At 39.4% G+C, this 25,599-nt stretch overlaps 2 protein-coding genes across 6 annotated transcripts in view; one reads left to right on the plus strand and one right to left on the minus strand.

The window, feature by feature from the left end:
* The window catches only part of ATP13A5 (ATPase 13A5), a 112,842-nt gene that overhangs the window by 78,762 nt on the left and 8,481 nt on the right, over positions 1 to 25,599 (plus strand). For all 3 annotated transcript variants that reach the window (XM_020882626.2, XM_020882623.2, XM_020882624.2), the window contains exons 23-27: positions 1,583 to 1,692; positions 4,775 to 4,871; positions 6,855 to 6,927; positions 18,575 to 18,749; positions 21,102 to 21,304. In XM_020882626.2, the coding sequence (XP_020738285.2) occupies positions 1,583 to 1,692; positions 4,775 to 4,871; positions 6,855 to 6,927; positions 18,575 to 18,749; positions 21,102 to 21,304 (658 nt within the window). The remainder of the gene's footprint in view (positions 1 to 1,582; positions 1,693 to 4,774; positions 4,872 to 6,854; positions 6,928 to 18,574; positions 18,750 to 21,101; positions 21,305 to 25,599) is intronic.
* The window catches only part of PLAAT1 (phospholipase A and acyltransferase 1), a 64,021-nt gene that overhangs the window by 2,622 nt on the left and 35,800 nt on the right, over positions 1 to 25,599 (minus strand). Inside the window, exon 5 of one of the 3 annotated variants that reach the window (XR_011487242.1) lies at positions 2,589 to 3,299. Coding sequence is in view for 2 of the 3 variants with exons in the window: in XM_070466228.1 (XP_070322329.1) it covers positions 3,225 to 3,299 (75 nt within the window). In the remaining variant the exon portion in view is untranslated. Of the gene's footprint in view, positions 1 to 1,676; positions 3,300 to 16,683; positions 16,708 to 25,599 lie in introns of those variants that run through there. The other 2 variants (XM_070466228.1, XM_070466230.1) reach the window with 2 other exon arrangements.

Consider the following 25,599-nt stretch of genomic DNA (forward strand, 5'->3'; position numbering starts at 1 on the left):
AAATAAGGAAATGAGCCTCAGGGAGGTAAATTCTTCTTCTTTTTTTTTTTTTCTTTCCTTTTTTTGCCTAAAGTCACACAGCTGGTAAAGGCTTAGTTGAAGGAAAAATTTGAAACTGATGATAAAGTTTTGAATTATGTGTAAATCGTATTTATTCCTGCCAAATTCTCCACCAGGGTTACTTTATACAATCTGGATTTACTCCCAAATTTTCACACTCAGAAAAATCACAAACCAAATGATTTGGTTATTACATACAATAGCAAGCTGAAATTACAAGATTCTCAGCAGATTACTTCTCTGATACAACAGAAGGCAGTGCATGTTTTATAATCTGAGTTTCAAAGATACAGTTGAAATAGTAGCTTACCTTGAAGATTTATGTATGTCAGAAAATATTTTGGGAGCCAATTTGTGGAAGAAGTAATGAAGAGAATTGTTTTGTATTTCCAAAGCCTATTGTATACTTAAGGTCTGGGTATTTGTTTTATTTCTTTGTTAAATATTTTCTTCAAAATTCTGTGATAAACTAAGCTCATACTTAGATAGCGGTTATGAATTATTCTGCCTCGTGCTTTGTGAGAAGGAGTTAGCTGTCAGTCTGCTCTTCAAATCTAGGGTGAGTACACATTCTCACTAATTATGTGGAATTTTAAACAAAACAAATAAATCAGATGTTATACAGGACATAGTCTCTGCCTCTGAAAAGTTCATTACCCGGTGGGGAAAAAAAATCATGCATAAAACTAATCCTAACATACAAAGTATATGGTCCTAAATTACTTAGTAGAGGTACAAAGTACTAAGGGAAAATGAGAAAGAAGGAAATATTCCAATATTCATTGAACATGAACTTAGTGTATACTGGCCATGGTTACCATGAATTTTGCAAGTTCTCTAGAAGTACAGAAATACAAAATCTCATTTTATGTTCATACACTTCTTGTAGGATTAGGGACTGGCTGGCCTGCTCATTGACTGCTGTCTGCTCAGGGCACTCTCTAAGCAGTTTTCAGTCTTGATGAGAAAAGATTTAGTCCTTATTTCAGTGAGACATCATATACCTTGGAATGATTCTCTGTTGAGTGTAATCTGGTCCCTGACTCCAGCAAAGGTGCTCTATGTCCCAAATTTCATCCCAGCAGTTAGCTGGTTGGCTGGATCAGGCAGCCTGGGAGAAGGTGGGCATTAGATCGTTTTTCCTGTAGTTGATGAAGATGACCTGTTAAATATAAAACTGTGATGGTAAAGGCCTCTACAAAGGTCCATCCAAACACTGTCATCTTTTTAATTGACTTCTCAAATGACTCCTTCCACTTTCTTAGCCTGTCTACATCCCCTCAACCAACACACACACACACACACACACACACACACACCTTCTTCTACCACTGAGTCATTGTTGGTGCCTCTTTAATTGGTAACTTCATGTATCCAGGTGGAGGGGCAGCCTAAACAGAGATCCAGCGGTGGAAGGGTACAATACTATCAACTCTATAATGTGAAAAATTGCCTTGAGGTGTTTGAACAGTTAGAGCCTGGCCTGAGGAGTCATAGGTATAACATGGATTTATCATTCTAGGCTTTGAAAATGGCTCATGCGGGCATTTCGCTGTCAGAGCAGGAGGCATCTGTGGCCTCCCCTTTCACCTCGAAAACAGCCAACATCGAGTGTGTGCCTCATCTCATCAAGTAAGCTACCTCTTCCCCTTCTATCCTCTGACCGTCTGGCTCACTGTATGGCTCCAGGTGGAATTCAGCTCTAATTGAAAGTGACAAATGTCACAGCAGAAACTTGGCTGAAGTGCTGTTGAGAACCAATTAAAGGGAGGGGGCTGTGAGTGCTGCCTGAGATGCTGATAAAATCAACAAAAAAGTGACTTTTGCTGAGTTTTGAAGAATACATGGCTGTGGATGCTAGTGTTGATATTTTAAAGCCAACTGTATATCTCACTTCTCCTCTCCTTTAGTTTCTTGTGTTGGATGCTTATTGGAACCTTCCTCTCAGGAGCTGGGGATGGAGAAGGAGCAGAAGAGAAATCCTCTACCAGATAGCCTTCTCCTAGTAGTAGTATGTCTCCAAAACACAGATTAGTGAATATCCAAAATGACTGCACCTACCTTTACTATCACTATTGTCTTAACCTGCTTTGTGGCATGGTGACTCCAAAACAAGAGTGCCCAGGACACTCACCTCACTCATGTGGCTCTTTTTAAATATTCTTGAAAATGTGGGATATTAAAAATGAGACAGAACTTTGCCCTGGAGGACTCACACTGCAGCAAGGGGTATAGCAAGATATATGTGGATATAGTCACGTAACACAGAATCTTCTGCCTGAGGAATGAAAGGTGCTCAAAATTAGCTTTCCATAAATGAATGTCCAAACAATACAGTCGCCCTGCCAGTAGTTCAGAATGATAACTCAAGCTAGGAGGGATGGTGTCAGAGGTAGAGTGCAATTTGAAGGATAGATGGGAAGTATGGAAACACTAAGGAGGTGGGAGGGAATTCCAGATAAAGGAAATGGAGAGCCATGTTTAGAAATGGGGCTTTCATTGGAGAGTGCAGGGGCCTGATTGCTAACCTGAGCTGAAGATTTCTCACATGGCAGCTGTGGAGGTGAAGCTGGAACACCAGGTGTGGAGGTCTCACATAGGGGATTCAAACTCCTGGATGGTTGTGCCAAGTGCAAACTTGATTCATCCAAAAGGCAGTAGCACTTGAACTTCAGATGCTCTTTCTCATGCAAGTTGTGTGATGCATTTATGATTGCAATATGTTGTTTTAAAATACAAGTCAGGATGCAAATTTTCTCTAGTGGCAGATGGCTTAGTAAGTCTTCATGATAGAAACTCTCTTTTATACTTCACAAATTCATAAAAATACAGAGTTCAGCTCTGTCATGCTGAATTTACCCTTACTATTCTTGATGCCTGCCTAGTCCTGAGAAAATATCCTTTAGAGAAGTGATAATGTACAGTTTTAGGTACATGGGTCTACAGGTTTCCATTATTATTCTTTGAAACATGATTGGCTTGTTATAGTTCAAGTCCTTTAGGGCAAGGACTATGCCTTATTAATTTCTATGTCATTGTGCCTCCCATGATACATCAGAGCCTTCGATGAACGTTTGTGGAATGCATTAAGTCAATGAATGAACCACTTAAAATTCATATCCATTAGGAATAGCAGTCATTGTGGGAGGCCTTGCAAACAGTCTTTATGCTTTACCACTTTGGATTTTTGCACTTTTTTTTTTTGATCTGGGTGTCCATTCTCTGGGAAAGGCACACAGCTGCAGAAAAAAGGATGAAATCACAAAGTTTATGTCAGAAAACAATCTAGGTTTCACATGTTTCCCCCTTCTCAACTGGTTTTCTCTCTCCCTTCTGTGCTGAAAATAGAAAGGGAGTGCCTCACAGTCTGGTGGAAAGCATTGACCTGAGGTATCCTGGCCTATCTCCCACCAGAACCTTCTCATCTTGCCCAAGACCTTGCATGGTTGTTTGGCTCTCTGGGTTTTCCTCCTCATGTCCCTGGTCTATAGAAAACCTTTGAGCAGCACAGGTGTCCCACATGTCACTGGGAACTGGAAATCTAGAGTATAAGGGCTGCCTCCCATATGGATTCACTTCTACCTTGACAAGAGAAGGCTGCAGGAGTGCTTGTTGGCCAAGTTCCTCCCTCCCCCGACATGTGCTACCTTGGCCTGACCTAATCCATTACTAACCAGACCCAATTAGAAGAATAATAGTTGGAACAGAATTTTTTAAAGAATATTTACCTTTTCCCTTTTTGTTGAAGTATAGTTGACATACATTATATTAATTTCAGATGTACAACATAGTGACTCAACATATATGTATATTAAAACCGATCACCGTGATAAGTCTGGTAACCATCTGACACATTAAAAAATTATTACAATATTATTGACTAGGGACTATTTACTTTTGATGCTGCGATTTTTACAATTGTCTTTATCTCTTTGTGTTCCCATACCAGCTCCCATTATTACCCTGGGTTCTTCTTGGTGTACTGAAGGCAACAAAGCCCATTTCATCTTAAATATTGGCGTCACATCTACTTTCTTCCTATAATGTGACAGCACCCAGTCCTTAGCATCATGACTCTAAGAGACTCTAAAACATACACAAGGAGCTAGTGTTGCCAGGATGAAATGAAGCACAAGCCAGTCAGTGCTTGTCACAGTGTTTTGTGTTTGCAATCTTCTTCATTCATTGAAAGCTTGTTGAAAATAAGGACTGTGCCTGATTAATTTATATCCTCTGTGACTCTGAGCATAATGCTAGTGGTATCTTACAAGCCTTAACTAAAAGCGAGCTTAAAAGTCAATGGGTGAGATGATAGTTGAAGGAAAGAATGAGTGAATGAATAGTTAAATGAATCGTTGAGAGGATGAATCAATGATGAAGTGAATGTATATATCAAAGAAAGAAAGTGAAATCGCTCAGTTGTGTCCGACTTTTTGTGACCCCATGGACTGTAGCCTACCAGGTTCCTCTGTCCATGGGATTTTCCAGGCAAGAATACTGGAGTGGGTTGCCATTTCCTTCTCCAGGAGATCTTCCTGACCCAGGGGTTGAACCCAGGTCTCCCGCATTGTAGGCAGACGCTTTACCATCTGAGCCACCAGGGAAGTCCAAGTATATATCAACAGGCCATTAAAATGAGCTCCTTTGAAAATACAAAAGAGACTGGGAGATATGTATCATATAAAACCAATTATTTTTATTTTTTCTTAAACAGAGAAGGCCGAGCTGCTCTTGTTTCATCCTTCGGGGTATTTAAATACTTGACCATGTACGGCATAATCCAGTTTATTGGCACATCACTGCTCTATTGGGTATGAACCAAAATAATTTCTTCCCAATTCTAATTGCATTTATATCCCCTGTTTATTTTGGGCGGGGGTGCAGCTCCTACACAGGATTTAATGTTTCATAAATGACATTTTTCAAAATAGATGTCTGCAAACTTGGGAACTTGGTGTAACTGTGCATGAGACGCAGAGCTAGAAATGAGTAGATGTGGCTCAGTTTCTGAGAGTGTGGTTTTTCTCTAGATAACCTGAGACACTTGACCTCCTCAAGCCTCTACTTCTTCACTTAAGAGTATGGAAAGAGCTTCAGAGCAGCCTAAATATAACTCAGCAGGAATGCATCAGTCCCCAACTGTGGAAGATTTTTGGCAGACTAACAAGAGATTAAAAAGAGAGAGGAGTTGTTGAATTTGACTTTGAAGGCCTAAAAACTGGAAAGATTCCCATACCAGAGCTTTAGTTCTGAACCTGCCCAGAACCTCTACATGTCATTAGTAAAAGATTAGCAGTTTTGTAAAAAATGCTTGGAAAAGACTTTTGAAATGAAATGATAAAAATAATCATCTAAAAATTAGCTAGCTATATGGAAGAAATATGTATAGATTGAAAGTAATCTGCATCAGGTCAATCATAACTCGGTCTACAGTAAAATAATTCATCAGGCTCAGGGAATACTGGGGGCAAGGGGAATTAATTTACTGCTTTCCTGAGACATAGTGATGAAAGAGAGGAACACAGGACTCCAGCCTCGGGTGGGCTATTGATTGTGAGAAGCACATAGAAGCTAAGGGGCTACCAGGTGGATAGAAACAAGAAATTGGTTGGAAGCCAGGAAACCTGGATTCAAGTTATACTTCTGTCCCTAAGAACAAATTTGTTCTTGCCCTTGGCTGAGCTTTTATCTGCCTCTGGGAAGTCAGGCTGACTGATTTCTAAAGCCCTCCATAATTCTCTGAAAACTCCCAAAATAAAAAGTAAAGCTGCCTTTGAAAAGTTCTCCCTATTCCATCTCACCCTGCATGTATAATGTTACCACTGAAAAGAATATGAGAAGGAAACGTAAAAAAGACAGAGAAAGAATTGCAGGATGAGAACTCAGAAACCATTTGCATTCTCTGAAAGTTAAGAAATCAGAATTTCTATCCAAAGTCTCCATGGATAGTGTTGATTGAAATCAGACCCCGAGTCATTCACTCTGATGGTCTAGATCTAAGTTAAGAGTGTTCTCCAAGAACCTTCACCTGGAAACATTTTGGCCTTGAGTTCACTTTCTAAGGGGACAGAAATATTTTCATTGGCATCAGTGTGATCTGCTAATATGCATAGAGCCAGATTATGACTTAGTGCTCAGTCAACAGCTATGAAGAAAAACTGACCTGTCTGCAAAAGGTATTGCAAGGCAAGTTCTTGCAGAGTACTTAGCTGACTCATTTATTTAAATACTTTCAGTGTAAACTGAAAGGAAGTTCTATGTTTACACAAATCTTAGAGGCAGGTGTACCAAAATGAAGTCTGCAATGGGCTTACTTGGGGTAGGGAACTTGTTCAGTTTGTGAAAGTAAATGGGTTTCAAGAGAATCTTGTGAACTCAATCCATGGATAAAGACAGAGAGAAAACCCTGTTCAATGATTTGAAGCCTTGATTTCAAATTTTAAGTGTAAAGTTCCTAGCAAAATTTTCAGGATTTAATATCTTCTGTCGAGAATTCAGTTACCCAGGCTGAGTCTGCAGCTGCCAAAATCACTGTGACCAATAAGAGAGTGTTTCTCAACTGACTGATTCTCATTGCAATTAATAATATGGAATTAAGTTAAACACTGGAAAAAGAGTGATTTGGTTTTATTCTATTCAATGAGATGCTAAAGAGCTTAGGTAAATCACATTCTTCCTAAAAGAGGGAGGAAAATAACACTTGCTTCCTGACTGATTTCAAGAAGAGTGTTGGGGATGGTGAAGATGTTTTCATGTCAGAATCCTCACTTATCTTTACTTTTCTTCATTTTCAGCAACTACAACTGTTTGGAAATTACCAGTATCTCATGCAAGATGTTGCCATTACATTGATGGTCTGTTTAACAAGTAAGATCTTTAGCAAAGTAAACCATATTGTTTGTATTTATCCATAAAATTCTAGAAATACTCATACAAATAAGAGCTTCTGAGAATGACACTTTAACTCCCAGATCTCACTGTGTGTGTGTGTGCTCAGTTGCTTCACTCGTGTCTGATTCTTTGCAAACCCATGAACTGAAGCCCGCCAGGGCCTGCTGTTCATGGGATTCTCCTGGGAGGAATACTGGAGTGGGTTGCCATGCCCTCCTCCAGGGGATCTTCCCAATCCAGGGATTGAACCCCGAGTCTCTTGTGTCTCCTGCATTGGCAGACAGATTCTTTACCAGTAGCGCCAGCCGGGAAGCCTGCCAGACCTCTTTACCTATGAACTTTTTGAAAGTGGTGTTGGTAGTAAGATGAGGCTTGAAGTCCTCAGACTTAACATTATATCCTGAGAGAAAATAGGTCTTAATTTCATAAAATTGTCAACGTATTCTGAGTTCTTTGTAGGTTTGTGTCTTATAAAAGAAAAATGTACAAGAAATCCAGGAAGGGAAATCTTTAAAACCCAAAGGTCATTTTCCATTATTCAGCTATACTTCTCATTGACGTGAAACCAGATTTTTGCTAAGGCCTTTGATGTTTGAGAACGAATGCTAGCTTTTTATTCTAGTGGAATTCTCTCAAAAGCAAGGTGTGGCTCACAGCAACTATTGCTCATTTCCTTCCTTTGAGATGACACTGATAAAGTATTTCCTATCATGGAACTCAAAGCTTGATACTAACTCTTAATAAGAAAGGTGACTGCCTTAACAGAGAGCAAAGAAAAAGAATGACACACTCATCTCTTTTTCCTTGTTCAACAATAGAAGTGTTATGAAAAATAACAGATAAAACATCCAGCATGCAGGATATTAATAACCTTGAGAATTTCATGTAGCATCATAAAACATGAAACTGATATTGAAGTCGTTTATTACATCATTGCAGTGACAAAATTTACCAGTGTCAGAGATTTAAGTAATATCAATTTTGATTCTTAGGAATGAAATATCTATTCATAGTCCATTAAAATACTCTCTAAGTGTTATTAATATTCATATGACTGGATAATTTTGAATCAGATAAATGGATGGGTAAATTTGCTTCTACAATGTTGGCTATGTTTTAAGCAATTTGCATGATTTTCTTGTGAACATGGACAATGATATAAAAAAGAAAAGAGTACCAGGAGGTTTCAAGAGCTAGGCTAGCAGGCAGAAGCATGAAAGCAAAGGGTATGGCCATCCTCCATCATTTCCTGTCTCTGTGACCTTTGGCAAGTTACTTACTAAATAAATAATTGATTCATTGGGGCTTCCCAGGTGACTCAGTGAGAATCTGCCTGCTACTGCAGGCAACACAGGAGATGTGGGTTCAGTCCCTGGGTCTGGAAGATCCCCAAAAGGGAATGCAACCAACTCTAGTATTCTTGCCTGTCAAATTCCATGGACAGAGGACCCTAGCAGGCTACAGTCCATGGGGCCACAAAGCATCGGACACAACTGAGTGACTGAGCATGCACACACACACAAAATTGATTCATGTGAAAAGTCCTTACAGGGTTGTGAGGGTTAGATAACACAGTGCACATAGTGTATAAAACAGTGCATGGCACTCTATAAGCACTCACTACAAGATGAATGATATTGCACTACCCCCACCCCTCATTGTTTTTTTGAGATGATTGACTAACTTGTTGAGCACTTGAAAAAACTTAAGACTGTGTACAAGTAGACTGTTGGATTAGAAATTCAAAAATATGGGTGGTAGCTTTGCCTCAGAATTGCCAAATGACCTCAAGCAAGTTGTTTTGCGCTTTTGCACACTTAATTTTCATTTTGATCCTGAATTTGACCCTCAAAGTGATGAGTATACTTTACTGTTTCCCATGGCAAGAGCCTATGGACTCTGATACCAGTTGCTCACCCTGTGAAACAGCATCTCATCTCAGAGCAGGCTGAGTGGGAGAGCTGGGATGACTCAGAGCAGAGCCACTGTTACCCGTGGGAGTAAAAAGAAGGGTGATAGATCAGAAGCATAGTGTTCTTTCCAGATGAGAGCACTTCACTCAATTAGTATGCAACAAATGTGTAGCTGGCTTACTAAATCAGCTAGACTGATGAAGGTGAGAAACACAGGGTGGACATACTTTTTTTTTTTTTGGTCTTTTTTTACTTTCTGCCTTTGAACACTATCACTTTCCCATCCCTGAGTTCAGTCATACTATAGGAGATCATTTCCAGGTATTGAAATGATCTCATCTTTAGATGTGAAAAGTCCAGATATTATAAATTAACATTTCATATTCTCACCCAATTCAAAGTTTTCTTCCCCAGCTGAAGCCTGACCCATGGCTTGGAGTAGGTGGTGTTAGAGAAGGCCATGGACTCTGTTTTCCTTATGTCAGCTACTTTCAACCCTGCTTCGGTGAATGCGAGTAGCAGGAGGCCAGGACTTACTACTTAAATGGGGGAATTGTACTTATCACCTGTTGAGTGTATTCTAACAAGGTAGGCATCTAAACTCAGGCCCTTTGCATGGGGCTTACTAGTGAGTTCCTGAGTTCTTTAGAGATTCCCTGTGGATTGCCTGAACCAGACCACTCCCTTACACAGGTGGTGCTCTCTCCTCTGACCCCTCAGAATTCCTTTCATTAACTGCCTTCTGGTGGTGCATAGCACACAGCCTTTTTCTTTTGCTGGTCTCTCTAACCTCAGCTGACTGCCCCATTGGACAAATTCCTTCTGAGACTGCTTTAGCCTGGCTAATTTATAGAGCTTCTGCTTGACCTACTAGACAGATGTGGCACACGTTCTCACTGCTGCCCCGTCTCTCTTCCCTTTGATACTACAACCAGGACAACGAGCCCTAATCTCCACCCTCACCACTTCAGGACTTTCTGACAGTGGTTCTTTTTCTTTTTTTTTTTTTTTTTTTTCAGTAGAATTTTATTTATTTATTTATTTATTTTTTCCATTTATTTTTATTAGTTGGAGGCTAATTACTTTACATTATTGTAGTGGTTTTTGCCATACATTGACATGAATCAGCCATGGATTTACATGTATTCCCCATCCCGATCCCCCCTCCCACCTCCCTCCCCACCCCATCCCTCTGGGTCTTCCCAGGGCACCAGGCCCGAGCACTTGTCTCATGCATCCAACCTGGGCTGGTGATCTGTTTCACCCTAGATAATATACATGTTTCGATGCTGTTCTCTTGAAACATCCCACCCTCGCCTTCTCCCACAGAGTCCAAAAGTCTGTCCTGTATATCTGAGTCTCTTTTTCTGTTTTGCATATAGGGTTATCGTTACCATCTTTCTAAATTCCATATATATGCATTAGTATACTGTAATGGTCTTTATCTTTCTGGCTTACTTCATTCTGTATAATGGGCTCCAGTTTCATCCATCTCATTAGAACTGACTCAAATGAATTCTTTTTAATGGCTGAGTAATATTCCATGGTGTATATGTACCACAGCTTCCTTATCCATTCGTCTGCTGATGGGCATCTAGGTTGCTTCCATGTCTTGGCTATTATAAACAGTGCTGTGATGAACATTGGGGTGCACGTGTCTCTTTCAGATCTGGTTTCCTCGGTGTGTATGCCCAGAAGTGGGGTTGCTGGGTCATATGGCAGTTCTATTTCCAGTTTTTTAAGAAATCTCCACACTGTTTTCCATAGTGGCTGTACCAGTTTGCATTCCCACCAACAGTGTAAGGGGGTTCCCTTTTCTCCACACCGTCTCTAGCATTTGTTGCTTGTAGACTTTTGGATAGCAACCATCCTGACTGGTGTGTAATGGTACCTCATTGTGGTTTTGATTTGCATTTCTCTGATAATGAGTGATGTTGAGCATCTTTCCCTGTGTTTGTTAGCCATCTGTATTTCTAAACAGACAAAGGATTAATCTCAAAAATATACAAGCAACTCCTGCAGCTCAATTCCAGAAAAATAAATGACCCGATCAAAAAATGGGCCAAAGAACTAAACCAACAGTGGTTCTTATGATTTGCTCTCATTTGTGTTGTGATGCTGAGACTAAAACCACAGTTCTTACTGCTCCTAACAATTCCTATTAAGGAATCTCTTCATCATCTCTATGGTTTTCTCTTATATAATCTGTACACAGGTAGCTGGGGGAGGGAGGATGACCTGTCTGCTGTTGAAGGACCAGTATGAATCCCTCTTAGCAGGTACAATAGCAGTATGGTACTCATCTCTCTTGATGTTAAATTGGCACTTACCTTTCATCGTCCTTGGACTTGCCTGGTGGCTCAGATGGTAAAGAATCTGCCTGCAACCTAGGGGACCTGGGTTCAACCCCTGGTTTGGGAAGATCCCTTGGAGAAAGTATTGGCTGCCCACTCCAGTATTCTTGTCTGGAGAATTCCATGAACAGAGGAGCCTGGCAGGCTATAGTCCATAGGGTCGCAAAGAGTTGGACATGACTGAGCAAATAACACGTTCATTTTCACTTATTTTTTCTTTTCATTGTCCTCAAATATGAGGCTCAGCAAAATTCTTCAGACAAGAGGAGAATCTCCATTCAACCTCACCTCAGAAAAGTGTTCATCTCCTACTGTGTGTTAGGCACATAAGTACCTGGGCATTAAAATGTTGATCACTGACATATAGAGTTTAGTGGAGAATTCACATACATTAATGGATGAAATACAAGTCAAAAACAGTGAGGACCAGGAAGCAACAGATGCTCTGGGAGTTTTGGAAAGGGGGAGTTTGTTTTTGATGATCTGTAGTTAGGGATGAGACAGCAATGGAGAAAAGAGGGTTGGCTTCATGGAAGAAGTAGCATTTGCACCAAAATAAGAAGACTGAATAGATTTCAAATACCTTTTACCAAAAGAAGGGCATTTCAAGTAGAAGGAAGCAGCATGAGCAAGAGAGAGCTGATAAATATAGGGCATGAGTTTTTCAATTTGACCACACTGTAGGGTATGTGGAAAGAACAGCAGGAGATAAAATTTGAAAAAGTAGGTTGGGTCAGATCACAGAATCTTGACTACTAGGCTGAGAACTGTGAACGTATATCTGCCGACATTGAGTCATGGACGATCAATGTGAAATCACTCTCATCAAGCCATCTACATTTCCAGGTTACCAGGTTAGGGTTTTGACTTTCAAGCCTGAATTAGTAAGGGACAAAGATAATGCCATCAAAATATGCTAAGTGAAATAAGACAGAAAGACAAATACTGTTGCTTACACCTGGAATCTAATCTATAAGCTAGTGAATACACACACACAAAAAAAGCAGACTCACAGGCATAGAGAAGAAACTGGTGGTTACCTGGGGTGGGGTGTAAGGTACACAATAGGGGTGGGGGTGTAGGAGGTACAAACTACTGAATGTAAGATAGGCTCCAAGGATAAATTGTACAACACTGGGAATATAGCCAATATTTTGTAGTAACTGCAAATGGAATGGATTGTAACACTTAAAAATTGTATAAAAACTGACAAAATTAATTTAAAAACCATAATGAAATAATTCTGCTAGTATATTCCCTTGAAAAAATGTTTTAAAAAGATAATACTATCATATTATTTATTTATTTACTTGCTTATCTATCCACATCCTGCATTGTCCCCACAAGATGTTAAGGCAACATACAAAGGCTGCTAATAAGACAAGATGGGCTTCCTTGATAGCTCAACTGGTAAAGAATCTGCCTGCAATGCAGCAGACCCCAGTTTGATTCCTGGGTTGGGAAGATCCCCTGGAGAAGGGAAAGTCTACCCACTCCAGTATTCTGGCCTGGAGAATTCCATGGACTGTATAGTCCATGGGGTCATAAAGAGTCAGACATGACTGAGTGACTTTCACCACCACCAGTAAGATATAATATATGAAGGAAAAATCTGGGACCAAAGTAAGATGGAGTCAGAATAGTCAATTAAGAAAATGTGTGTCTTGGGAATTCCTTGGTGGTTAGGACCTGTTGCTTTCACAGCCAGGGATCTAGGTTCAATCTCTGGTTGGGGGATTAAGATTCTGCAAGCTGCACCAGTGCCAAAAAAGAAGAAAGAAAGAAAAAAAATGCACCTCTTGACGTCCCATTTGACCCTCTTAGGTATAGAAGCCATCTTGAAAGGAACTTGTTTACCTATGTCTCTGTTCTCTTCAGTAAGACCCACTCAAATTAGAACAAGAAAATTGAAGAAGGAGCATGTTTAAGACTACAATTCTCACACAAAAAAATCTGAGAACAGAAACTTGGAAGCGCCTGGGGCCTGAGGAGGGCTAGAATTTTCTTCCTTATTTCCAAGAGACCATCTTCTGTCCCTCTTCTTCTTTCTAACCTTCCTGTTTTCAACTGACTTCTACTCATTCACTTTGCAAATGACCCCAAATGGTAAATATTATTGGGTCTCCATAACCTTTCTGCTTGTCCTCCTACAGCCAATTAGCTCAACCTCTCAGTGTCACTTGCAAATTGTTTAGAAAGAAAACTGGTCGCCTTCACTTGGGTAAGTTGCCCACTCTAGGTCAATCACTTTTATGAATGAGGGAAGAATCATGTAATTCAGCTCCATTTGGGCAATCACTCCACACATGGAGAAGGCAGTGTACAGAGAAGGAGGCTGTAGGGAGGATTTATCGATCACATAAATACATCTCAAGTTTCATCTGTGCTTCAATGAGTCCTTTCTGGGCCTTGGGCCTCTTGAAGGATCTAATGAAAGATAATGATTTTTTTTCACCTTAGAAATTTCCTGACACATGCTCAAAATTTTGCATTAAGTTTGGGTGGGTTCATTAGCCTCCTAAATTTAGACTTACATGACTTGAAATGTCCAAAATAAAAAGTAAGCCAACTATTTAGGAGAAACATACATACATAATATCCAGATGATGATGAGCAATTAAAAACTATTCTCTGAGAATAGACTTTGAAGCTGCTAAGTCCTCCCATACAGCAGGCTCTATGCTAGGTTCAGTAAAGGACAGACAGTGAGCAAGACGGGATTTCTTTCCTCAGGAAGCTCACAGTTGGCTAGGTACATATATACTTTACCATTTGAGCCAACATGAAGCTTTAAAATCAGACAGACTTACATCACCACCATGGCCCTCACTAAAGCAAGGATTCTACTTCTCAAAACATCAGTTTCTTCACCTGTAACGTAGGAGATAAATACATATTTGGCATTGTTTCTTAAAGAAATAGTGACAATATTTATAAAACACTTAGCACAGCCTCTGGACCTAGTGAAAGGGCCTCCCTGGCGGCTCTGACAATAAAGAATCTGCCTGCAAAGCCAGAGACCTGGGTTCAATCCCTGGATCGGGACGATCACCTGGAGAAGGGAATGGCTACCCACTCCAACATTCTGCCTGCAGAATTCCATGGACTAGTAGGGATTCTAAAATGGTTGTCATTATTTTTATTAATAGTCAAGTATACAAGTATATTTCCCTATCAGAAAGTATTAAACATCTTTAAAACAGAAAAAGTTAAAATAATCTTTACGTAATAATCTGTATCAATCAGATGTTATCCCAGTAATGCTGTATAATAAACCACCCTCAAAACTCGGTGGCTTGCAACACTCACTTATGCTTCTGTGAGTTGACTATCATTCAGTTGGTCTAGGTGGGCTCATCTGAGCCACTCTGCTTAGGATGTAGATTAGATAGTCTTGATCCAGGTTCTGGGCTTAACTGAGGTGTGTTTCACAATTTTCTTTCTGAGGCCAGGCTGAATAGACAGACCTGGGCATGTTATCAGTATAGATCAAAGAGAGCAGAGTCAGAGAGCAAGCTGAGCCACTCAAGTATGCCTCAAAACTCTGCTAACTAGTACATTACCATATGTAAAATAGATAGCCAGTGGGAATTTACTATATGATGCAGGGAACCAAAGCCAGTGCTCTGTGACAACCTAGAGGGGTGGGATGGGGAGGGAGGCTCCTGAATGAGGGAACATGGGTATGCCTGGGGCTGATTCATGTTGATGTGTGGCAAAAACCATCATGATATTGCGAAGTCATTATCCTCCAATTAAAAATAAAAATAATAACCCTGCTAACATCTCTTTGGCCAGAGAAAATCACACAGTAAAATATGACATTAAGGGGAGATAAAGTACGCCCTTTCACAATGAGATGAGACCAATAATTCAGTTTCTCACAGTCCCTGTATAAAAGAAAAGGCAGAAATTACAATGAGCATCCAAAAAAGAGAAAACCAAATAGGTAGACGGCAGATGCACAGAGATGCGACTACATGTCTCTCCAGTACCCACAGTCTCTCCATGAACTCTGTGGTCACATTCTACCTTGGATATTGGACGACAGAGAGAATTCTAAGCACGGCGGCCTCTGCCTTCTCAGCATTGAACACAGTCCACCTTGTCTGCCTTGTGAGCCCATGCAATAACTTCTGACACCAATTACTTGGAGTTGGGCCAAACCTCACAGCCTTCATAAGACCGCCTTCACTTCAGATATCAGCTGTAAGTTTGAGAGTACCCATGCTACGAACACCTCTGATCTGCTGGTTATTAATGTAGGGGTTCTTACTAGTACCTCAGAATTCAATCATGCACAACAACAACTCATGGAACTCAGGAAAGGGCTCTTTAGCTTATTACAGCTTTATTATAGCAAAAGGGTACAAAATAGAGCCAACCTCTTGATGAAAGTGAAAAGGGAGAGTAAAAGTTGACTTAGAGCTCAACATTCAGAAAACTAAGATCATGGCATCCAGTCCCATCACTTCATGGCAAATAGATGGGGAAACAGTGGAAACAGTGGCTGACTTTACTTTTCTGGGCTCCAAAATCACTGCAGATGGTGATTGCAGCCATGAAATTAAAAGAGGCTTACTCCTTGGAAGGAAAGTTATGACCAACCTAGACAACGTATTAAAAAGCAGAGACATTACTTTATCAACAAAGGTCTGTCTAGTCAAGGCTATGGTTTTTCCAGTAGTCATGTATGGATGTGAGAGTTGGACTATAAAGAAAGCTGAGCACCGAAGAATTGATGCTTTTGAACTGTGGTGTTGGAGAAGACTCTTGAGAGTCCCTTGAACTGCAAGGAGATCCAACTAGTCCATCCTACAGGAGATCAGTCCTGGGTGTTCATTGGAAGGACTGATGTTGAAGCTGAAACTCCGATACTTGGGCCACCTGATGCAAAGAGCTGACTCATTTGAAAAGACTCTGATGCTGGGAGGGATTGAGGGCAGGAGGAGAAGGGGACGACAGAGGATGAGATGGTTGGATGGTGTCACTGACTCAATGGACATGAGTTTGGGTGGACTCTGGGAGTTGGTGATGGACAGGGAGGCCTGGTGTGCTGTGGTTCATGGGATCACAATGAGTCGGACACGACTGAGCGACTGAACTGAACTGAAAGGGAAAGACATAAGGGCAAGGTCTGGGAGGATCTCAAACATGACATTTCCATTGGCCTCTCCCTAAGGAGTCAGTTTGCCTTACTCTCCTGCCCAGTGATGTATGACCATATTCAGAATATTGGGGGAAAAAAGAGACACTCACCTGAGCTTTAGTGTAGGGAATTTTTACTGAAGTCTCATTAAATAGATATGATTGACTGAACCATTGGCCATAAGTTGAACACAGACTTCAGCTCTCCTCTTTTCCCCTGAAGATTTGGTTGATAGCAAGTGGCTCAAAGCCCCCAGCCCTCTAATCACAGTTGGTATTTTGGGCATGGCCAACTCACACATCCTGAGTCATCTCATGAGCACAAACTCTCTTCAGGCCCACTGTGAACAAAAAAGATACTCCTATCAATCAGGAAATTCCAAGAATTTAGACGATATATCCCAGGAAGTGAAGGCAAAGGCCAGTCAAACTGCTCACTCCAAGAGTCCAGAGGTGACCTCCCAGGAATCTGAGATGAAGACCAGTCACTATAAAGAAGACTTTATAAAGAAGACTTTCTTTATTATTTATTTAATAATCAAGGCTTTATTATACACCCCATGTGTTTCCCAGTGGGGCTCAAGCTCTTTGGAAGCAGATGAGATGTCCTTCTTACCTTTGCATACCTCGTAGTCTCTAGCTCTACACCCTTCTGAAATAAATTGATTAAATTAGTAAAGTTAAAGCTTTAAACAGCCAGAGAGCTTTAGATAAATGAGCTGCAAGAGCTTTTGGAGATCATTTAGACATTCCCACACATCTGGAAGCCCCAAAGGGGCTTCCCAGGTGGCACTAGTGGTAAAGAACCTACCTATCAGGGCAAGAGACGTAAGAGACATGGGTTCAATCCTTGGGTTGGGAAGATCCCCTGGAGGAGGGCATGGCAACCCACTCCAGTATTCTTGCCTGGAGAATCCCATGGACAGAGAAGCCTGGTGGACTACAGTTTATATAGAGTTATAAAGAGTTGGACGTGACTGAAGCAACTTAGTATACATGCGTGAGAAAGTGAAAGACCAAAGATGGTCTGTGAATACCCCAGAACACGCACTGAGCAAACTAAAGACCCACTGTGAACTTTTATTATCCAATACTGGATGCTCACTCCCCAGTGCCCTGTCCCCACAGGAATGAACACAGCTCTAAGGATATATACCCCTCTTTCTTACATCAGAGAAAGCAGTCATAAGCTATGAAAAGGAGAGAAGTGACAGATGTAAAGAACTGAAACATCCTGACCTCTCCAAGCTTCTTTCCTGATCTGCCCTGAGAAGTAAAGCACATTCCATTTTCATCAGTTTGCTAGAATATGACTTCTAAGATGGATGTAATTGTCTTTTGTGTGTGTGTGTGCGTGTGCAGTGTGTGCTTAGTCATTCATTTCTGTCCAGCTGTTTGTGACCCTATGGACCATAGCTCACCATGTTCCTCTGTCCATGCAATTTTCCTGGCAATGATACCGAAGTGGGTTGCCATTTCCTCCTCCAAGGGATCTTCCTGACCCATTGCAGTTGGATGCTTTCTTGCTGAGCCACTGGTGACTGCCCATTGCCAACCCCAAATGTTAAAAAACAAATACTAGGACCAAAATATAGTTTAACACTCCCATCTAAAGGCAATATTTTAAGTTTCTTTTCCTAAGTCTAATGCACTCTAGCAGTTCTCCATTTGCACACTTCTTTGGGAGATAGCAGAACACACCTGTAGCGTCTATCCTGGTACACTGAAGTGCTCAAAGAATGTTGACTGAATGAATAATAGAGTGAACGTTTTTTGCTTTTTTAAAAATTTCCGAGCATATGAACATTAGTCCAACTAGATGCCTCCTTACTCTCTACAACTTAACTCTCCACTTCCCCATTGTCCTTCAGAGATAACAGTACTCTTATTCAGGTGGGAGGCCATCTTTTATACACCATCCTGACCGATCTGGTTGTAAAGAAAATATCTGCACCATGCAATGGTCCATGTATTAATTCTAGAACTTTGAATCCATCACTTTTCATTTCTGAAGATGAAACCAAAGCATGGAAGAGGCCAAGGTTGGTAGCCCTGGTGTGCAGCTGGGCAGTGAACTTACCTAGATGTAAACCCTCGGTGCATGTTTCCTGTATCTGGACCCTAATGCAGGACTCAGAATAACATGCATCTCAATCTTGTATTCTCAATAATGAAATTGGACCTAGGAAAAATACATTTGTCTTTCAGTGAGCGCAACGCACGCGTACCCCAAACTGGCTCCATACCGACCATCAGGACAGCTTCTCTCTCCGCCTTTGCTGCTGTCAGTTGTTTTGAACACCTGCTTCAATTGCATTGTGCAGGTCTGTGCATTTCTTTTGTTGAAGCAGCAGCCCTGGTATTGTGAGGTCTACAGATACAGGTAAAGTTTGCTTCCTCAGTTTCCCTTTCTGAAGGTGGTGCAATGAATATCTAATGACCTTGTTCAAATTAGTTTGAAATATATCCAAAAATTTTAATTAACCAAGGTTGTTTCTGTACTACAAAATATCAGTGATGGGATAGAACATAGGACAGAGTCAATGGCTGGAGTCCGGGGGTGAGCTATGTGGAGTGGGTGGGGAAAGATCTCCACATTGGCTGTTGATATATAGATGTAATAGTTACTTGACTGGATGAACACATTCACTCCCTGGTGGTTTGGATGTCATATAAACCAGAAGTTGGCAAACATCTCTAGTAGAGGGCCAGATAGTAAAAATTTTGGGCCTCGTGGGCTCCGTGGTCTCTGCTGCGACTACTCAGCTCTTCAGTTGCGGTGAAAAAGCAGCCAGAGACAACACATAAACAAGGCAGTGTGACAGTGTTCCAATAAAACTTTCTTGACAAAACCAGGCATTGAGTCAGATTTGGCTGATGGGCTTAAGTCAACAGGCCCCTGCTATACAAAACAGATTTGTTTATATTTGTTTCAGTTTTTCAAATGAATGTTAAAATTAAAATATTTGTTGATGGTATCAGTGTTCTGATTTTACTGTAGACTCAGGGCAAGTCTCTTCACCTCCCAGGGCTTTGATTTCCTTAACTATAAATTAAGGGTAAGATGAGGTGAACTTAGATGCTCAAACTGTTTTTTTCTGACAAAGCCTGCCCGATCTCCAAAAAAGAAGGGCAGAAAGAGCTGATCTTTTTGGAGTAGGGCTTGTACAAACTTCCCTTCACTCCTCTGTCATCCTGAAGGCATCAGAGCCCCAGGGATCAGTGGAGAGATCGGAAACTACAAAATGATGTCTAAGATTGTCATTTAGAACCCAAATTCAGCAATTCAAGTATTACTTAGAGTATAGAGTTCATTTTTATTTCAAAACCAGACTTTGCCACAAATTGGAGCACATGTATTCAGAGAAGTAGCCTTCTGATTGAATCTAGGAGGCAACTTGGGGTAACCAGAAGGGTGATGGATGGATGGTCCTGCCTTTGTCATTAACTACTCAACCGTCTTATCTGCCATGCAAGTTTATTAGATTAGATATATTTTGGCGTTAAACTCTGTAATTCAGGCCTTCTAGTCTATCTATTCACTTTGTGCTAGAAAGCTTTGTGACTGTTGATTGTGTGCTTCATTAATGTATTCTGCAGGCACCAACTGAACATCTACTATATGCAAAGCACATTTTGGGAGTCTAGGAAGTCTAGGATAATAAGACTTATGCCTTGCATTTGAATTCACAATTGAAAAATGAATTGTATCTATAAACAGTTGTAATAGTAGCAAAAAGTTTGAAATTAAACAAGAAAGCCGATGAAAATAGATTCCTTTGTGGGTTTGATTATTGAAAAAAATGAAGATTTCAAATGGATCAGTCAATACTGGGAAAGTCCATATCTTAAATATTTTTCTGAGAAAATACCATGTGGCATCACTGTGCTAGGTGCTAAGAATTTGCTATATATTTGAGTAAAATAAACAAGCAAAGGGAAATAAAACCAGAAGTAAAATTTCACATTCAAAGAACTCTCATCCCAAGAATGGAAAATGAAAATATGTGAAAGAATAATTGCAAAACAATGAGCTAAATGCATCACTAGAGAGAAGACTAAAGGGTACTAGTTATACTCACCACTGAATGTAAGGAGTTTCAGATAGAAATAGGATGTCTGAACTGTGCAAAAGGAGAAAAGGAACATTCTCCTATGACTGGAGTATAATGAGCATGGGAAGTCTGGCAAAAGATAAGGCTGAAAATGTTGACTGAGACCAGAGTTTGAAAGTCTTCTGGGCCTGCTTGAGAAGTTTGAGTTTAATTTGTTAGCAAAACAGAAACACAGACACTCATAAGCAGGAGATGGTTCAAATCCTCATGGAGAGGTTTTGGTTGTGTGAGGAGAGTGGATCAGAATAGGCAGATTCCAACTCAGGACCCATGTTAAGAGATTTATATAAGTCCACAAAAGGAAACACACCATGCACGCATACATACACATAGAGTTCATACGCTCTGAACTGAAAGGAATTTCCCTGGAAATTGTCGTCCTAGCCCTTTCAAGACAGAGCATTTGTTCTAGATAGGCTTCTGGACAAAGAACAGTCTTGACTTCCTCTGCAGTTTATTTCTGCTTTGCCACTGCAAGAGGTGAACAAAATATATCCTGGTAGTTATTTGCTGAAATAGCTTGCAAGGTGAGGTCCCTGGGTCATGATTAGTTAATTTTTTCCTACTGGCTAGATAAAAATACAATGAACGTTCCATAAATGCTGGTTATTCTTTTCTAGTAAATGCTTTCTGGACAGCCAGAGTAATTTCTCAACGAATGTGAGTTTGTCAAAAAACTGGACTGGAAATGGAGCATTGCTTCCTGGTTCAGTTTTAAGCTTTGAAAGTACCACGCTGTGGCCCATCACCACCATCAACTGTATCACAACAGCATTTATCTTTTCTAAAGGCAAGCCATTTCGAAAACCTATCTACACAAACTGTAAGTGTGAAATTTAATTTGTCTTTTCAAATATGTTTTTTTCTACTCTCCCACTATCCCTAGAGTTGCAAACTACTGATGAAGTGATTGGCCGAGAAGGAAACAATTGCATTACTCTAAAATTGAGTACTGAACCATAATTATCACAGGTGGTAAAAAGCCCAAGGGCAGAAACATGTTTATGTGCAGATAAGCATGTGCTGTATTGAATAGTCATGAGTCGTGTCCTAATTTGAGTATTATTAATTTATTCATACTTTCTTTTATGTCTCTTAGTACATATTTGTGACTTTCTCCACTATAGATCCCATCCATTTATTTTAAAAACTAATCTTCTGCTTTTTGCTTTTTTTTATATAGTGATTGACTTTTTTCCCATTATATTTTCTAATCAGTGATCACAAATACACATGAATGATATAGTGCTGTTTATAATGTTTATTTTCTATTCAGCATCCTTTCTGAATTTTGCTATTAGTCTTTGCTGTTTGAGTGTTCTAGAAAGGTAATTACTGTCATCTGCAATTAAGAATGTTTCACAGGGAATACCTTGATAGTCCAGTGGTTAGGACTCTGCTCTTCCATTACAGGAGCCCCAGGTTCGATCCCTGGTTGGGGAACTAGGATCCCACAAGTCACATGGCATTACCAAAAAAGAAAATAATATTCCTTCTTCCTTTCCAATAGCTATAATGCTTATTTATATATTCTGTTTTAGTGTACAATCCAGAATTTCCAGGACAATGTCAAGTAATAGTGGAAGCAGCAGATAGTTCTATTCCTTCATAAAAATACTTCTAGTAATTTTTCATTTGTAAATATGGTTTTGAATATTGGTTCAAGGTGGGCCACATCATGTGAAGAAAAATACCTATTTCCAATAAACCAAGAATATGTTTTAAAATTATAAAATAGGAGATGTATTTCATCAACCATCTTTCTTACATCCTGCCCTTCATCCTTCCTACTAGGATGATTATACTTGTTTTCTATTTTGACCTATTGCTAGAACATGTTACATTAATAAACTTATTAAATATTTCCATATTCTTGAACAAATTCTATTTATTTGTGCTGGATTTCACTTTTACTAAAATGAATCCTACTGTTCTTTAATATTGCTTTTAATATCTACATTTTGTCTGGGATTGGTCTGAAGTATTTTGTGTTAGAGTTTTTTTAGGTTTGGATATTAATACTTCAAAATTCTTGGACTTTTTCTTTCCTTTGAAAAATATTTTATAGTTATAAATAGTGTATTCCTTCACTATTTATGAGAGCCCAGTAAAATCATCTGGTTCCAAATCTTTTCATTGAAAGAATTAATTTCTTGAGAATTTATTTAGGTGTCCTCTTTTTACACTGTTTTTTAAAATTAAAAAAACTTCACCCATAATTTCATTTCATTGAGATTATTTTGTTTTAGGACAGGGTTTTGAATGATATTTTCTTTTAATTTTAATGCCATCTACAACTTTTAATATCTTCTCATATTAATTATGTTTATGTGCACTATGTTCATTTATTCTTACCAGAAATGTACTTTTACTGGTTTTCTTTAAATAACCAGCTCTCAGATTTAATACTTTTGTATGTTTTCTATTTTCTAATTTACTCATTTTTGCTTTTCCCATTTTCCCCCTCTTCTTACTTTCCTTGGAAAATTCTTTAATGTTTAAATTGATTTTACAATCCATGTATTTTCTTTTATTCTTGTAAAATTAGGAAAAAACATCAAGACCAATCATTGTAGTTTGGGTCACATTCTTTACATTTTCATATGTCTCTTATTATGACTTAATTTTCTCTTTGACCCACTAGTTACAAGAATAGTGGTTTTCAATTTACAAGTGGGAAAGGATTTTGTTTTCATTCTCTTACTACTCTTTTTCTTAATAGTTTCCAAATGGACTTGGTTTCCATTTTGACTCAACAGATCTTTAGAATTTTGATTTGTATGTGGGGAGATTTTTCCTTTAAATTTAGTTACTAATTTCTAGTTTTATTGTCATGATTAGAGAAAATCTAGCCTGTGATATTTCTGATCTGGAAATTTTACTCCAATTTTGTATATCACATGTCATAAACTCTAATTTCTAATTTTCAAAAAACATCATAGATATTAGAGAAGTCTCATTCTTATTCCTAAATTAAAAATTAATTTATCATATAAAACCAGTTTTAGCAATTATATTATTTACATGCTTTCTGTTTTCAACCTCCCCCCCATCTTCTTTTGTATATGTTTTGTCAGAGGTTTTGACAGCATGCTAAAATCTTGTTTTAATTACAGTTTTTACAAATTTTTTCCTAAATTTCTTGTTTTTGTTCAAATTTTTCTTAATTTTGATATGGTATCTGATAATGTCCCTGGCTCCTGTTGAAACAAATCAAGATTCTATTTTGTTTTCAGGTTACTATTTTTTTATTGTAAATATACTTTACAAGGAGAATATATTACATTGGCTAGTACTTTAATTTGAATAATAGCTGCAAAGTCATTCTAAATATAATGAGTTAATTAGAGCTGAACTAGTTACATCATAGGGACTTAAATTTTGTGGGTAAATTCAAATCCCTAAGTCAAACATAACTGATAATTTTAAATAAAAAATGTTTTTATAAACATATTCTAACAAACATAATCTTATAGTAAATCATATATTCTCAAGGTTACAAGTCAAAAGTTCTCAGAACGGCTATTAAAATACACAATTCTATTTTAATGTAACAGAAAAGTCTTTACCTTTTTTAACAGTCTTTGACAGACCAACTTTATGATGATGATGAGCTATAGAACAAGTACAGATTTAATTTTTATGGAAACAGGTGTGAATATTTATTAAGCCTCTTCTTATCTGAGAATAGTCTATAATGGCTTGCCCAGGGCTTCTCTTCCCAAATCACCTGTGCAAACAGAACCCCATTCTTTCCAGTTTCCTCATCAATAGTAATACATTATAGGAGGGCAACATTCACTTCAGTTCTTTATGAAGTTGTCCAATCAAAGCTGAGTTAAAGAAGAGAGCCTCAGCATTTTGTTTCCATTCTGCTCATTTGTGCTCTAGCCTGGCCTGCTTTTCAGACCCCAAGTCTGAGGGCAGTCTGACATGCACAGTATTCAGCCCAGTTCCAGTGAGCACTTCATCAGGATGGACATTTGGGGCATCATCTTCTTCCCAACATCTGGGTCCTTGGGACTTGGAAACACTGAAGGAAATGAAAAATCCACACAGCTACCTCCCAGGGTCTTCTCATCACCAGTCTGCTCAGATTGCTTTATTTTAGGAGATACAGCCCCCTCCTTTCTTCTCTCTGCCTCACACTCCTCTCAAGCAAGCATGGGTATTCTTCTAAGAGGTGCTTCATCTAGTTGTATATGTAGAGTGAGGCATGGAAGAATATGAAGGTGAGTGTAGGTGGTAAGGATTAAAACAGAGCTCTTGTGGCTTCAAAATATAGGCCCTGCTATAGAGGACAGTTCCTCTGATTTCTGTTTAATGTAGATCTATGCAGAGTTGGGGGCCCATAAGCCATCAACACTGGAAGAAATGAGGTAGAGAGAATACAAGAGAAAATCTAGCTTGTTTTTAATTTTGAAGACCGTTAAGTATCATGTCACAGCAACACTGATTAAATGCTGCTGTTTGGGCCTGAAGCTGCTAATCCCATTAAAAAGCATATATAAAGCACTGTCCACAAAGTGCCTAGAAGCTGATGGCCACAAGGGGGGATGGGGTTGGGGAAATAAGGATAGGGATGTTGGCACTGTGCATCCTGAGAAATTGAGCATCCCAAAGTAAAGCCATCTGGGCAAGTTGGAGAGAAAGAAGCCAGCAGATATGCATGCTAGCTTCTCACTTCCACTTCCAACTGGAGTCCCAGAGAAGCAGATTAAAATCCCTTTCAGGTGGTTATAAGATACTGAATATATATACGACGATCACGCAAAGCAGAGTGATAAACACCATATGAAATAAAACTCGGTAAGAGAGAATTGGAGAGTCTTTAAAAGAAAGTAGTATTGGAACTGGGCTTTTTAAGAAAAACCGGGAACTTGCCAAGACTGGAAGACTACTATCTACACAGAATATTTTGTGAACAAAGGCACGAAAGCTAGAAGGCACTGGGTCTCTGCGAGTAGCAGGTTTATGGTTTAACTTTCCCGGAACTTAAGGAAGAGCAACCAGAGATCAGTTTAGAAAGGCTGATTGGAACCAGACTGTGGAAGGCCTTGAACATCAATCATTCAAGACCCTTGTACTTTATTCTCTAAGCAATGAAGATGAGTGAGG

This window comes from Odocoileus virginianus, chromosome 4 (genome assembly GCF_023699985.2).
Source record: "Odocoileus virginianus isolate 20LAN1187 ecotype Illinois chromosome 4, Ovbor_1.2, whole genome shotgun sequence".
NCBI lineage: Eukaryota > Metazoa > Chordata > Mammalia > Artiodactyla > Cervidae > Odocoileus > Odocoileus virginianus.